Raw genomic sequence first — 14245 nt, 5'->3', positions numbered from 1 at the left:
CACGCTAACTGAGTAAGGAAAGGATTCAGTGTGTATCCTGAGACAGGGTCTTCAGCCGCTCGATATGTCTAGCCAGCTCAAAAGAGGTAGAGAAGAGGGGCTTGCGAAATGATTGTCAGCATGAAAGGAACTGAGAGGACAGATGGGCTGGAAACACTTCATCATGGGAAATCTTTAAAACTGCATTGCGGGGGTTGGGGATTTAGCTCAGTGGTAGAGCACTTGCCTAGCAAGCGCAAGGCCCTGGGTTCGGTCCCCAGCTCCGGGAAAAAAAAAAAACTGCTGCGTTTTTTTATTTTGTGTCTGGGTGTGTATGTGCACGTGTACAGGTGTGCCATAGTGCATGCATGGCAATCGGGACAGCTTTTGGGGATGAGTGTCTTATGTCACGTGTGTCCTGGGTATCAGACTCGGGTCAAAGGCTTGGTGGCATCTCCTTTATTCTCTAGGCCTTCTTACTGGTCCTGAAATGTGTGGTCAGCATGTGTGTGTGCGTGTGTGCGTGCGTGTGTGCGTGCGTGTGTGTGTTTTAAAATTTTTAACACGGGCTGGAAAGATGGCTCAATGGTTAAGATCACTGACTGTTGTTCTAGAAGTCCTGAGTTCAAATCCCAGCAATCACATGGTGGCTCACAACCATCTGTAATGGGATCCAATGCCCTCTTCTGGTGTGTCTGAAGACAGCTACAGAGTACTCATATAAGTAAATAAATCTTAAAATTTTTTAACACTTTGCAAACGTACAGTTCTAATCAGATGTGCCTGCCACGGCCTTTGGGATGAGCACTGGTTCATTTCCGCCCTAGCACCCTTTTTGTTTTCAGACAAGGTCTCATGTAGCTTTGGCTGGTCTGGACCATGAAAGCCTTGACCTTTGTGGTCCCCCTGCCTCAGCCTCCTACGTGCCAGTTACAGATGTGTACTATAATGCTTGGCCTCCCTAGCCCCCTTTCTTTGGAGAGCCTGTGAGAAGGAAATTGGAGACCAGTTAATTTATCTGTGAGATTAAGCCTTCTAAAAATTGGCTTGGAACGTGATGGAGGAAGTGGGCCTAATGGGTGGCCTGACTGCATCAGAGAGCACAGGTTTATTCCAGATTAAGTACCCAGAGCATACCAGATGGCTGGTGCGCAGAACACAGGCCCTGGGAGTGTCTCCAGGCAGTGCTTGACCACCATTAAGCCAGTGAAGGGCTCTCCTGGGGATCTGCTCAGATACATTACCTAGTGGTACGCTATGCTCAGAGGACCTGAGAATTATGCTCTTGCTTCTTGCAGTCTCAGGGTGCATTTTAGAATACCCAAAACCCCAGGTCCTTCAATGGAAAAGCCCGAGAAAGCCACCATTTCGGCCTTTCCAACTGTTGGCACCATTGGCGAAGCATACTGACTGCAGGTACCATTTTGTCTGTGTTTTATAGAGGTGTCTAATGGCAAACATCCTCACTCTTTGGGTTTTATTAGGTAGGAGACAATGCTTGAGAGTCCCAGGATCACACACTTGACACAATACCCCTGCCATTGGAGGGATCGTGTAGTGACATTCTCGGGAGCCACTCAGAAGTACAGTGGTCTGTCACAGTAGAAGACTGTCACAGAAGTAAAGATTTCAGCAGCCATGGAGGGTCCTGGCAGATGCTGGCCCTGTATGTGTTGACCCTATGTGTTTTGAACACACTGGTCATTTCCCAAAGTCCCTCTCCCATCTAGCCCAGTGTTTGTTCAAACCTGTTAACCTCTCACAAGCACTGATGTCTCCTTGAGATGTTCGTTCTTCCCGTACCTTCTGGGAAACCACTTTGACTCCTGAGTGGCTTCTCATTTTTACCGCATCAGTTCTTCTTCTAAACCTCTAGGTTTTGAAGAACTCCAGGCTCAATCTCCCAATCTCCCTACAACCACTAACTAGGTGAGTTCATTCCTTGTCTATGAACACTGTAAGTTATGTAACTTCTCTTTAAGCTCTAGCTACCAAGTCTAGCAGCTGGCTTGATAGCCAAGAAAGCATCATAAACTGATGTGCAAAACGGTTTTTAAAAAGACATGGCCTCTCTAAGAGTGTGGCTTGCTGGATCCTCCAATCCCTGGAGGAGCTGAAAATGGTGGAAAAGGACCTCAGGACAGAGAGTGATCCACACAGGACTGCTGGACAGGTGGCAACTGCCACCAAGAAGCATTAGAACAAAGGATGCTGGGTTAATAAATTGTTTTCATTCATTAAAAAAAAAAAAAAGACATGGCCTCAGGCTTGGAAGACAGTTCAGTGGTTAAGAGCACTGATTGCTCTTGCAGAGGTCCTGAGTTCAAAACCCAGCTCATAACCATCTGTAATGGCATCTGATGCCCTCTTCTGGTGTGTCTGAAGATAGCTAAAATGTACTTGGGCAACCCCTAAAAGGGTCCTGACCCATAGTTTGGGAACTGTTGCTCTTCCCAGAGATGAGAGGCCAAGATAGAAGAATCCACCAGAAGTGAGCTTGGTTTGTGCAGCAGTAAAGGACCCTTCTTAGACAAGATGGAATGGCAGGGACCAACACCTCAAGTTGTTCTCTGACCTCTACAGATATGGTATAGCATATATGAATTATATAAACCTTAGTTTGCTTCACAGGTCCTTTCCCATAATGCATCTGATCTTCATATATTCCTTTAATCATGCATAGGCTTGGTGGTGAATAGCGATTTTCCCTAAGACAATAATGCCTTATTTTATATATATATATATATATATATACCCCAAACCAGTCCGGGCTGGATGTGCCCATTGTTCCAGCTACCGAGGTCTTTCAGGATGTGTTTGGCACAGAATGTAAGTTACTAAGGGTTACTAGGGAGCTCTGGGTTACCAGTTGCTTTATTTAGGGAGGGGTGTGCAGCTAGATGTCGTCAGGGTCTCAGCTTGTTAAGTACCTTATGTGTAGCCAAGTGGAGTCTTCCCTGTGCTTGCCTGCCTCAAAATGGCCTCACACCAGCATGGGTCAGATGCCTTCAGCTTAAGACTAGCACTTTTCTCTCATACTGAATCCATCAGCAAATTCAGTCAGACCTTCCAATTGAATTCACCATTACCAATGACACTGCTTCCAACATGGCCCAAGTCATGGTCACCTCTCCAGCCCTGCAGTTGTATCTGAGCTGATCTCAGTCCCACCGCCTTCAAATGGCCAGAGTGACTATTTCCAACGTGTGAACCGTGCCATGTGATGGTCTGTCAATAAGTTCATGTCCCCCAGAAAAACCTACATTCGTACCCCAGTTATGTGACCTGGGCCAGGCTAGCATGCCACCCCTATTTCTTGCCACTGTCTGTCTGCTTTGTGGTTGGTCCAGGCCAGCCTGCCAGCTGCTCATCCGATTCTACGAAACGTTCCAATTCAAGGCCCTCTCCTTCTGGTCTACCTGGTATCCACCTGCCTGGCTTGCTCCTGTGTGGCAAATGTCCTCTTGGTAAGATAGCCAGAGCATCTTTAGCCATTCCCACGCCCACCCCTGCTTCTTAACAGTACTCCATCACCCTGTGACATGTTATATATTTACCCGATGCTTCTGTGGCTTTGACCTTGCAGTCCTTGTGAGGCAGGGACTTGGCATTCACTGCTGAAACTGCACCCAGGCCTCTGCTTTGAGCATGGTAGGTGTTTTGTTTGTTTTTGTTGTTGCTGTTTGTCTTTTGAGTAAATGCATTCTCTGCAAGAAACTTGTGAACTGAGGATATAGCACAGTGGGCAGAGCACCTGCCTCCCCTGTGTACTCTAAATTTGATCCCCAGACGCACATAAACTGTCTGAGGTGACGCGTGCCTGTAATCCAGCACCTGGGGTGTGGAAATAGGAAAATCGGGGGTTCTAGGTGATCTGAGCTACATAGCAAGATCTACTCTACCTCGGGCAATGTAAAACCTGTTTCAAAAAGACAAACAAATAACTGTGTCTTCCTTTAGGGAGCAAGGAGTACTGGTGGCTTAGATTCCCAAGTCTGCAGAAGGAATCTGGGAACAGGGAGACACTCTGAAATGACAAAGGTCTTAAGAGCTAGAAGTGCAGCTTAGTGGTGAGTTTTGCCTAGAATACATGAAACCCCAGGTACCTTCTCTAGCATTGCCCTGGATCTCAAATGTGTACATATATTCATTCATACATACATACATACATACATACATACATACATACACACATACATACATATATACATACTACATACATACATACGTACCTACTACATACATGCATATGCAGTTGTCATGTGTGTATCATATATGGGGTGTGTGTGTGTGTGAGTGTGTGCATGCATATCACGTGAACCTATAAGAGAGACCATGTCTAGAGCATTAGACCATTTGGTCTTAAGTATAAAGGGTCGACTACCCTTCAAGATGTATGACACACTTACTAGGCTTAAAATACTTTATTTTTAGGAAAGTATCAGATTTGTTTTAATTTATTTTCTGTATTAACACATCAATCGTCATCAATGTAGGTATAACCAGTGATTCTTCTTTCTAGATCTGTATAAAAAGGATGTTTTCTTGAAAAACTACAAGAAAAATACAACCACTTTCTCTTTGCCCAGGTCAGTCACCATAGTTAGATTGCTCAGTTAGATTTTAATTTGGCTAGCATGAGGTACTTTTATAAGTATTTATAAATATAGTTAAAAGGATTTGCTTAGGCCACCGGCATTTCAAAGTTAAATTTGTTTGACTTCGAGTTTGTACCAAATGTGGATGACTTCTAAGCTGCTTACGGCGCTTTGAAAGTAATAACAGTAAAAACATGAACATTTGGAAGGCAGTTCCCATGTAGGGCACGTAGCAGATGCTCCACACATTCTTAATTCTCTCAGAACTCCTGTGAGGTAGGGTGCTTTTAGAAACGCCATCATACTGGTAAAAACAAGCAAGGCTGGAGATGCTTGGGGGACAGGGGCTTCCAGGGTCACAGCTAGAAGGCTAATACCTGGTCCATCTCTGCTCTGCTGGTGCCGAGTGTGTGAACTACAGCCCTTGGGACCATAGTCCACTTGACTTTCACAGGAACACATGTATATGCCCAGAGAACGCACAGATAAACTGTAACAGAACATTCTGTCCCTTTCAGAAGTCTCCGTGACAGCCATGTTGGTGATTCCAGAAGCCTTGCACCCAGCCCTGTCCAGGCTGGTGTAGTCTCTGATTACTAACCTACGTTCTGAATAGAAGTGGGCACTCCTGACACACACTGATTTCTGCACACTGACACTGCTCTATGTATACTGCGCGGCTTGAATTATTAGACAATCCTAGATTTATGTGGAGAAAAAAAAGACCTTGACACAGTATAAAATTTTCATCTATAAAAGGTATAAAATTCCAAATTTTTAAAATTTTTAAATTTTTAAAATTCGTCTGTACCTCGAGGATCTTGGTAAAGAACAATAGGATGTCCAGTTCATTCTCCCTGTGCTTTCTGAACCAATTAGCATTGCTCATCAGCAGGGCAATGCTGGGAAGCCCATCTGTTCCCAGCAGCACAGCTTTTCCCATTTCTGTGCCTTGGACTACCAGTGGGCTGCCAGGAGAGCTGAGGGAAGGAGCCCAGCAGTATTCTGCCACAGAAATGCCACCACCTTGGTGCCATGGACACTCCTGAGCTCAGGATCATCAGTCATGTAAAACTGGAAAGTGATGTTTTGAGTATTACCTTAGTTTAGTTACAAATTATTTTTTAATCTGGGTGGTAGTGGTACACACCTTTCATCCCAGCACCTGGGAGGCAGAGGCAGACAGATATCTGTGAGTGAGGGTAGCCTGGTCTATAGAGTGAGTTCCAAGGCAGCTTGGTCTACAGAGTAAGTTCCAGGACAGCTGGGGCTACACAGAGAAATGTCATCTCATAAAAAGAATAATAATAACTTAAGTCTTAGCCATGGCTACTAGCTCTCAAAATGAAGATTTAACAAACGGCTTTCTAGAGCTTGTCTGAGTTAGCCCGGTGCAACACTGAACTAGGGTCTCAAAGTGAGATTCAACATTTCCTTTGTTGTCTTAGGACACCAATAGACTGATTTCTGCAGGAGGGATGTGAGGGACTTGGGACCTTGGGTAAGTGAAGAGCACATAAATCCTTTCCACATGCCAGAGGGTTTTGATTAATTTAAAATATATCTATACCTAGCAATGATTAATGACATGATTTTAGCATGTTTCTCAAACCTCAACTAAACGTGATCTCAAACGCAGAGTTTAGCCCATGCTCGGGGTGGCGTGTGGAGAGGCATGAGGGCTGTCTTTCATCCTCCCATCTGGTTGTCAGGGAGAAATCCGAACCAGAGAGGAAGACAGCTAAAGTGTCAGGCAGGTGCTGGATTTGTCCAGGGAAGACTCAGGGACGGAAGACACAAACAAGGTGGCAAGAGAAGCCTCCCGTAGGACCCTGGCTTCCTGTGTCAGTCTGGTCACCCTGTTGCCCAGAAGCTGAGCTCTTCACCTCTGGTAGCAGTCAGAGTTCTCCACACCGAGGGCTTTGTCTTGGGTAAGAACTACGAAAGAAAACATAAACAGGTAGCAGATGTGGGCGGCCCCAGCTTCCTCCACAAGGGCAAGCAAACTTGGTGTTTTTCTGCTGTTCTGGTGCTCACATGCGCGCCCACAGTCTGACAGGTACACTTGTGTGCCTGTGCGTGCACGTGTGTGTGCACTGTGGGAAGTCAGATCAAGATCAAGTTCTGGTGAAGTGCTAACAGGGACAGTTGAGACTAGTGTCTAGGGCTGGGGGAAAAAGCCTGTTTGTCCTCCATAAGAAAGGAACATGGGGGTTGGGGGTTTAGCTCAGTGGTAGAGCGCTTGCCTAGGAAGCGCAAGGCCCTGGGTTCGATCCCCAGCTCGAAAAAAAAAAAAAAAAAAAAAAAAGGAACATGGGAACTGTTAGTCATTCCATAGTCACAATCATCATCGTCGTCTCTTCCTCCTCCTCTGCGTCTTCTTCAAGGGCAGTCTTCACTGAGATATTGGTTATGTGTGTGCGTGGTGAGGAGCATGCGTGCCACGGTCAGTATTCGTGTGGAAGTCGGAGGACAGCTTACAGGAGTCAGTTCTCGCCTTCCACCGTGTGAGTCTCAGGGAGTGAACTCAGTCTTGGGGGTATCAGTATGACCCTTACGTGCTGAGCCATCTTGACTGTCTATGTGACTGTTAAGTGTTAACAATGAAGTGACCCTCTCTATAGAGGGATTGGCTAGACAGAAGCTACCACCTGCCATCTCAGAGGCTGTTCTGGGAAGCCGTGTGGCCTCTCTTACTGGACCTCTGTAGTCGATTTTTGATTTCCTCGTGTTGCGTTTTTTTGTTGAGACAGAGTCTCACTGTGTACCCTGTCTGGCCTGGAACTCACTCTGTAGACCAGGCTGACCTGGAACTCACAGAGGTCCACCTGCCTTTTGTCTCCCTAGTACTGGGATCAAAGGCCTGTGTCACCACATCCGGCTCTGCACTTAGTGTTAAGGTGAACATGGCTACTTAGAGGGGTGCGCTGTGAGCAGTTCTTCAATCTTCGTGTTATTCTGTTTTCGCAGAGAGAGCGCTGGCTCAGTTTGGGTACCTTCTGCTAACAACTGCCTGTAGGGCTGTAGTCATTAGGCAAGGGCCTTGCAGTTACAAAAATAGACTTGGTACTACCTCAGCCCAGGTCTCCGGGGTGGGGACTGTCCTTAGGAGGAGCTATTTGCCCCCCTTCCCCCCAAAAATCCTTTTCAAAAGCACGATTTCGACAAGAATCAAAACCCCAAACTCTAAGAAAAGGGCTAGTTAGGCCACTGGGCTAACTCCAGCCGGGGAAGCAGGCTGTACCCTCTCAGGCGCTCAGATTTTGGCACTAGGATTCACTCTAAAGGGGTTCCAGGAAGACAGGTTCACTGTCTGTGCCGCTCTGCTAGTGGAGAAGCCATGAGTCAGCCCGTTCACCCGCTGTTGCCTTCAGACTCCAGTGGACAATCGCAGGGAAGCCGGGAAGAGGGGAAAGGGAAGCCGCAGGAAAACAAACACTTCCTTGCATTTCATTTGGAGCACAACAGCGCTTCCGACTGTTAGAATCCCATTCTTTCCCCTCCCTGCTCTGTTTCCCCCCTCTGTGTAGACACGAACTTTCTTCTTACCTGATGAGAGTTCAGGATGTATCCTGTGGAAAAACAGGAGCAAGATGTAGAAGATAAAAGCCAGGCAGCCAAAGATCACGCCACAGAGGAGGAAACTGTAACTGCCCTGGGCCTGAAAGATCTGCCAGAGAGGAACACAGCAACCATTAAAATCCCACCTGACGGTGCATGGGAAAAATGGCTGCCTTGGGCCCTGGTCGGCTTCCCAGTCAAGTTGGGGCCATCCTACCAGATGCAAGAATGTGGAGGAGGTCTCCCCAAAGTTACAAATCTGGTGAAGACATGAATCCTGCTGTAAAGCCAGCATTGGACCTGTCTATACTACATATTTTCTTTCAGATTTGTGTTCTAAACCTTCCTGGAAGACATTGTATGATCACTGATGTTTCATTTTATCTATCTATCTATCTATCTCTATCTATCTATCTATCTATCTATCTATTTATTTTATTTATATGCACCCCTATCACTGTCTTCAAACACACCTGCAGAGGGCATCGGATCCCATTACTGTGAACTGCCATGTGGTTGCTGGGAATTGAACTCAGGACCTCTGCAAGAGCAGTCAGTGCTCTTAACCACCGAGCCATCTCTCCAGCCCAGTTCATTGACATTTCAAACATATGAGATGTTTCTATACCCATAAGCCTAGCTGGAATTCTGGTGAAGGGGTGTGTGTGTGTGTGTGTGTGTGTGTGTGTGTGTGTATCTTCTTTTAACTTTTTATTATGAAATTTAGAATGTGTCAAAGTAGCAAATAGAACTTTTATAGGCCACCAACTTAAGAAATCACACCACGTCAAGTATGGTGGCTCACAGACCTTTGATTGGCAGATCTCTGAGTGAGTTACAGAACAGCCAGGGGGCTGCACAGAGAAACCTTTAAAAACACAAAGAAAGGAAGGAAGAAAAGAAGGAAGAAAGAAAAGCAAGCATGCCAATCAGACCCCAGACATGGCATTTCAATGCGCAGAGATCCAGAATGTAACCCTTCCTCTCTGTCAGGCAGGAAGGCAGAGGAAGGAGGCTCCCGTGGCTGTGAGGGCATGGGATGGGGGACTACACGACACAGGCTCTGCTTCAGTGCTGGCTGTTACTGAAAGCCAACTGACCTAGGGCAAGCTGCTAAGTGTATTTATGTCTCAGGATCCTGTGCTGTAAAAAGACTGGCATCTGTGTTACGGTAGTCAAGGAAAGTAAAGTTGGTTTTAATGTTTGACTTCCTGGGAAACAAATGTAACATGGTCACTTTGAAGGAAATCGAGGGAGTGGTCAGGGCAGGCACAACATGAATGGGGTCCTGGGTAGCGTTGCTATAAACTGGGAGACAGGGGCCTGGGCAGGATGGATAAGGAGCACTGCCGGCAGCAGGGCACACTAACTAGGCTTTGAGAGCCAACAGCATTCCCATGGGGGCCCCCTGGCCCCAGGCCCAGACATCTCTGTTTGCTTTGGATTCATGCATTTGGTCATTAAGGTCTCCACATCCCACATGCAGAGACCTGGTTTTTTAGTCTGGCTGGCTTAGAAAAGGAAACAGCCCCAGCCTGGTGGGTTCCTGCAGGCTATGCCGGAACTCAGGAAGCGACAGCTTGGACTTAAAGGTGATGGCTATATCTTCTCACCTGCTTAGACGAGTACCCCCCAACCACCCCCAGAGGACCCCACCTACCAAGCCAACCAGCATCTGCAGGACCATCTCACCGATTCCTGCCCCAGTCACCAGCACCGTGGTCGCACAACCTGGCCAAATGAGAAGGGAAGTTTGAATGAGAGCAAGCTGGTGAGCTACGAGAACCCAGAGCATTCTGGGATGCCTCTGGAAGGTGTAAGCGACCACTGCATGTAGGGCATGTAGGACCTTGTTATCAGAATGGCATAAGATTGGTAAGGTTGAATGAGCTCCAACTCTGGAACCTCAGAGTTGAGAACAGCAGGAGTAGAGCCGTTCCTTACCTGCCTCTACCTGCTCTGGACCAGGTAACCACAACACTCTGCTGAGGGCCATGGGCACTGGGTCACGTCGCATAAACACCTGGAGATCTCCATGCTAATGAGGTATGTGGATGAGCATTTCTTGGGCATTTCTTTCTGAAAAAAGTATTTAATCCCTGGTTCACCCTGAGTAAGGTATATGCATTCACATCCACCATCGAATAAAGCAGTATGAACAAGCGAGGATTCATTAAAGATCTCCGTGGGGAAGGCCTGAGTCTTACAGAGCATCACCTAAACTCCAGAGGAAGACCTTCTCTCTCCCAGCTCCTTCTTAACTCTCACTCTGAATCAGACCAGGTCCCCCAGTCCCGGGCTCTCTGCCTTCTCCCTGAGGAGAAGCATGGAACAGGGACCACAGTTCCCGACTCCCAGTGGTTTGTCATAGCACCCAGGTACACAGGAGACTGGGAACCATAGCATTCAACGCAGAATCTTCTGTTTTCCCTTCTGGTCTGTCGAAGGAAAGCACAGACCATGGACCACCGGTTTTGGACTCTGTTCTGCCTTCTTCCGGCAGCTTGCCAGTGGTGTTCCAGGAACCCCAGTGGAGAAGCAGGGTGCAGTATGACACCATGCGTTCCTAAGTCACCTTGGACTTTGACTACTTTGGTACTGTTTCTATTCTACTGTGTGGATGTCTCTTGTTCTCAAACCTTCAATCACTCATAGAGTTCTGTAGCCTGGCATGCAGGACTTGTCTCAGTCTGGTCACAGGCAGCCTTTCCAGAAGGATCTGAGACCTTCAGAACCTAAGCTTAGCACCAGACATGGAATCCAAGGCCAGTTACAGCACCCTCGCCATTTGTCCCTCGTCACATCTTATGGCTTCTCTAGAGTGCTGACCCAGGACGGTACTTCAGGGCAAGTCTAAATGTTTTGTGTGCTTTGCAAGGTCATCTTTCACACTGGCTGGCTCCCAAGCTACCTTTCGGCCAGGATAAACTGTGATCACAGCCTGTGTCACGGCCTGACTCTGATTGGTCCGTTACCTGCCTGCTGAAGATTCTCCTTCCACCAGTTTATGGGCTGTGTCTGAGTTTAGATTTCCTTTGGGAAAATCTTCCACAGTCCCCACACCTGGAATGACAGCTTCTCCTCTCACCCTAAGTGTCCCTGTTCCCCGCACAATCTGACTGCACTAGCCAACGGCCTTCTGTCTCCACCAGGCAACATTCCAGGAGGGTTACTGCCCCACCTTGGTTCCCTGGCACACATCAGAGCTTATCAGTAATACTGTGGCCAAGGTTTGCACATCTGCTGAGGGCTGTACTTCCTTCCAGATCTTTCTGTCTCCCTCAAGCCAATCCCCGCCCTTCTGCCTGAGCTCGCACCTTGTCCCTTGCACATCCTTCCTCCTTAGCAGCCCTCCTTTCCCATCCTTTTCTCAGTCCAGGGCAGCTCACATCTGATCAGATTTCTAGATTGAACACTGCCCGCCCGCATCTCTGAATTTCAAGCGCTCCCATCTGTTCTGCGCATTGTTTTGAAACACCCAAGATCCTTCTGAACATCAGGGATAGTGCCATAAACTTAGAGGTAGGGAGGCCTGCAAGGTGCCAGGAATGCCAATCAATTGAGAGCTTTCTCTCCCATGCCGAGCATTCCTACGGGGTCAGCGTTTGGTTTGGGGTTGTTTCTGTGGCGCTGGGGAGCAAAGCCAGAGCCTTCCACATGCAAGGCAAGTACTCTGCCGTTGAGGTACAACCCAGGTCAACAGAAGTAAGCAGCTGCCACCTCCTCTTTCTCCTCCCCTTGCCCCCCTCCTCCTTCTTCACCTTCCCCTTCCTTCTTCCTCCTCTTCCTTCTTTGTTTGAGATCAGGTCTCACTATGTAGCCCTGGCTGGCCTAGAATTCATGAAGATGTATCCGCTTCTGCCTCCCAAATGTTACTTTTACAGGTGTGAGCTACCATGTGACAGACAAGAAAACTGAGGCTCTGGGGCTGGAGAAATGGTTCAGAGGTTAAGAGCGCTGACTGCTCTTCCAGAGGTCCTGAGTTCAGTTCCCAGCCACCACATGGTGGCTCACAAGCATCTGTAATGAGATCTGATGCCCTCTTCTGGTGTGTCTGAAGACAGTGACAGTGCACTCATATACATAAAATAAATACATCTTTGGTTGTTGTTGTTGTTTTTTTTATAAAAAGGGAAGAAAGAAAACTGAGGTTCAATGAGAAGAAATGATGTCACTTGAGGTCATAGACCTGCAATTATGGAGGAGGTAGGACTGATGCTTGTGTGTATGGTGACCTCGAAGCCTACACTCTTTCTTTGTCCCTTTCTGGGACTGTGTTGGAGAGGATGTACCCTAGGTACAGAAGCTGTGTGACAGGTCATAGAGCCGGGACAGGCCTGCATCAGTGGAGCACAGAGGAGAGGGCACCCTTTCCACAGGGATCAGAGATACTTCCTGGAAGTGCATGAGGTTGAAGTTGGGGAGCAGATGGAGGCGGTCTAGACCAAGTGTGGCTGTGGTCAAAGCATGGTGGCTCAAAGTGATTTCTGTGTCACCAAGGAACTCCAGGTAGTGAGTGTGGCTAGACTGCAGCTCTGAGAGGCTCTAGAGAAAAGGAGCTCCCTGGTGGGTATGGAAGCCACTGTGCTGCAGCAGCATGTGACACCCCCACACTTAGATGCCATCAGAACAGGCCACCTCTCCACTCGGAGGAGCCTGGGCCCGGGGTGTATGGAACCGCAGGGGACACGATGCTGGACCGGTGCACCAGATGGAGAGAAGACTGAAGGGAAGTGAGACAGGTCCAGACCTATGAAAGCAGAGGAGGGGACTGGATGTTGGACAGCCCAGCACTGTCAAATATGCCAAGCGATTAAATGATGAGAAGGGCTGGCTCTAAGCCCCAACCGTGGGAAGTCACGGGAAGATGGAACTGAGTGGTCATCCAGCAGAACTCGCCATACTGGACCAGCAGCTCGTCTCTCAAAACTGACATGAGGGGGCCGGAGAGATGGCTCAGCCGTTAAGAGCACTGACTGCTCTTCCAGAGGTCCTGAGTTCAATTCCCAGCAGCCACACGGTGGCTCATAACCATCTGTAATGGGGTCTGATGCCCTCTTCTGGTGTGTCTGAAGACAGCGACAGGGTGTGCATATACGTAAAACAAATAAATAATAAATCTTTAAAAGAGCCTGACATGAGGGCCCTGTTTCCTCACTTAATTGACTGAGAGTCTGAGTACGTTGTTCCCCAGGGAGTTGCTTCCCCTGCTGCCGGGATGAGCTGGGGAAGGGACTGTGTCTCCTGGGCATGTGCCCTGATCTCCATCCTGTTCTCAGTAGCACTCAGACCTGTTCTCAGGATGGGCGCTGACACTGGCTTGATGATGCTGTTTCTGCCTTCGCTTCCATCACGGTCAGGGCTGCTCCTGAGAATCCCCTGATTTGAGATGCATCTCACCCACCTGTTGAACCCACTTAAAGGACCCAGGAAGCCAGAAACTCGAAGCCACTTGATACCTTGAGTCATTTTACCACACGAATTGTTTTTCTTCGAAGTTACAGACCAGACACCAGGACTGCCAAGATGTCAGTTGTAGATCCATAAACAGTACAGTGCAATCACGGAGAAGAAAGAAGGAAATGGATGAGGAAGCCACAGGCTTCCCTGAGGCCTGTGAGGACACATGCAGGACACACAAGCCATGGACAGGACATCCATGACCAAACATGCCTGCTCCTGCCCGTGCCAGGAGGTGTTCGATTTTCCTGGTATAATGAAAGCCCAGGCCTAGAACACAACAGCCAGCTGGGGTCAGAGGAGAGGTGTCCACCAGCAGCAGGAATCGAGTTCTAGTTCCCTCTGCCACTTACCTTTATACTGGAGGATGTCCTCGGTGTAGGCAAGCATACTGGGGAAGGTGCTACTCAGAAACAGCCCCAGGCTTGCTGTCCCCACAAACAGGAAGATGACATTGTAGGAGAAGATAAGCATCAGGAGGAATGTCACCACCACTCCCACCTGTCACAGCAGAGGCAGAGACAGAGGCAATTAGAGGGGCCATGAGGCTGGGTGTCTTGGAGAAAGGGAAGGAACGCTCCGTCAGGGGCATCCTGCTGGCTCCAGGAGAACAGTGTGGCCCATGCGCCACCATGTGGTCTCACTGA

General features: G+C 48.2%; 1 protein-coding gene across 2 annotated transcripts in view; it reads right to left on the bottom strand.

Annotated features, from left to right (window-relative positions):
- Mfsd4a (major facilitator superfamily domain containing 4A) overlaps positions 1–14245 on the bottom strand; it is a 39251-nt gene that overhangs the window by 5136 nt on the left and 19870 nt on the right. Inside the window, exons 7-10 of one of the 2 annotated variants that reach the window (XM_032915722.1) lie at positions 13952–14099; positions 9799–9869; positions 8127–8247; positions 4389–6515 (exon numbers count right to left, since the gene is read on the bottom strand). In XM_032915722.1, coding sequence (XP_032771613.1) covers positions 6460–6515; positions 8127–8247; positions 9799–9869; positions 13952–14099 — 396 coding nt within the window. In that variant the 3' untranslated portion in view covers positions 4389–6459. Of the gene's footprint in view, positions 1–4388; positions 6516–8126; positions 8248–9798; positions 9870–13951; positions 14100–14245 lie in introns of those variants that run through there. The other variant, XM_032915721.1, reaches the window with a different exon arrangement.

The sequence above is a fragment of the Rattus rattus genome, chromosome 10 (genome assembly GCF_011064425.1).
Source record: "Rattus rattus isolate New Zealand chromosome 10, Rrattus_CSIRO_v1, whole genome shotgun sequence".
Classification (NCBI taxonomy): Eukaryota; Metazoa; Chordata; class Mammalia; order Rodentia; family Muridae; genus Rattus; species Rattus rattus.
The sequence above is the reverse complement of the archived record's forward strand: the minus strand, read 5'-3'. Positions and strand labels throughout refer to the sequence as shown.